The sequence below is a fragment of the Pyrgilauda ruficollis genome, unplaced genomic scaffold, assembly GCF_017590135.1.
Source record: "Pyrgilauda ruficollis isolate IOZ18807 unplaced genomic scaffold, ASM1759013v1 scaffold4999, whole genome shotgun sequence".
Lineage (NCBI taxonomy): Eukaryota > Metazoa > Chordata > Aves > Passeriformes > Passeridae > Pyrgilauda > Pyrgilauda ruficollis.
The window spans coordinates 1-1,107 of NW_024526598.1; the positions used below are offsets into that span (position 1 = coordinate 1).

The 1,107-nt window shown below is 55.1% G+C and overlaps 1 protein-coding gene across 1 annotated transcript; it reads right to left on the reverse strand.

Annotated features, from left to right (window-relative positions):
• Nucleotides 1-81: 81 nt before the first annotated feature.
• Nucleotides 82-1,074, reverse strand: LOC121360164 (mas-related G-protein coupled receptor member H-like). The gene has a single exon (XM_041479693.1). It carries the CDS (start codon nucleotides 1,072-1,074, stop codon nucleotides 178-180), a length of 897 nt encoding a protein of 298 aa, XP_041335627.1. The 3' UTR covers nucleotides 82-177.
• Between the last annotated feature and the right edge of the window lie 33 nt (nucleotides 1,075-1,107).

Consider the following 1,107-nt stretch of genomic DNA (forward strand, 5'->3'; position numbering starts at 1 on the left):
CCCTGCAGAGCATCCCACAAAAATCACGCAAGGCAATGCCCGTGCTCCCTTTTCCTGCAGGAATACACGAAAACAAGGAGAGCGATCCTGTGGATATTTATTCATCAGGTGACTCAAGGAAATCCTCAGCCATGGTCCTAGGGTCCCTCAGCAGTGCAGTGGGAGGAATCAACAGTCTCAGACCCCCGTGTCCCTGGTGGCCTTTTCTCTGCGTGCACTTTTCTTTTTCTGCTCCTCAAAAACCCTCTGGAGAGAGAGTCGGAGGGACCCCATGGAGCAGGGCCTCCAGCACGTCCCTGCCAAGAAGTAGATGAAGGGTTTGATGCTGCTGTTGATGCTGGCGAGCAGGAAAACAACCTGGGAGGGCACAGCGATGTAACCAAGATCCTGCAGGAAATTCCAGAGGAGGAAAAGGAGAGTGAGGAGCACAATGATGAAGATAACGATGTCGCGCCTCTTGGGTTGCTGCTGCTGGGAGCCCCACTTGGCCTTAATGAAATCGATTGTGCTGGAAATGACCACGGGTGCAACAAAGAGGAGCAGGATGATGGTGTTCATGGAGATGAGAGCTGCCCTGCAGTGTTCCTGCTCGTGTGATGGGCACAGGAATGTCACTGCCGGCATGACAGTGAAGAGAGCAAAGGAGGCCCAGTATTGGACACTGTCCACCACCCACAACAGGCGCTCAGGAAGGTCCCAGTGGCAGCAGAGCTTGCAGAGCCTGGACATGCACTGCACAGTGCCACCGGGTATCAGCCGGAGCAGTGCATAGTAGTAGGAGACCACTGACAGCTGGAAAAGGAAGTTCAGGTACAGCAGGGGCAGGATAGGAGAGCAGGACACGTCCTCCACCAGGAAGAGGAGGGCCGAGGGGACCACAAAGAGGAGGAAGAGGAAGTCAATGACAGCCAGCTTAAAAATGCCATAGTTACGGATTTCTAGGTTGAGGAGGCCGATGACAGCTCCGTTCCCAGCCAGCCCACAGAGGCCAATGAGCAGTGTCACACTGTGTATGGCCACGGTGGTGACATCTGTCTCACACAGATCATCTCCTTCAGTCGGGAGCAGGGACATCTCTGCTGTGACATCTCGGAGCAGCCGGGGGGG

Coding starts and splice junctions, on each gene's coding strand:
- LOC121360164 (XM_041479693.1), bottom strand. CDS start 1,074: ATGTCCCTGCTCCCGACTGAAGGAGATGATCTGTGTGAGACAGATGTC.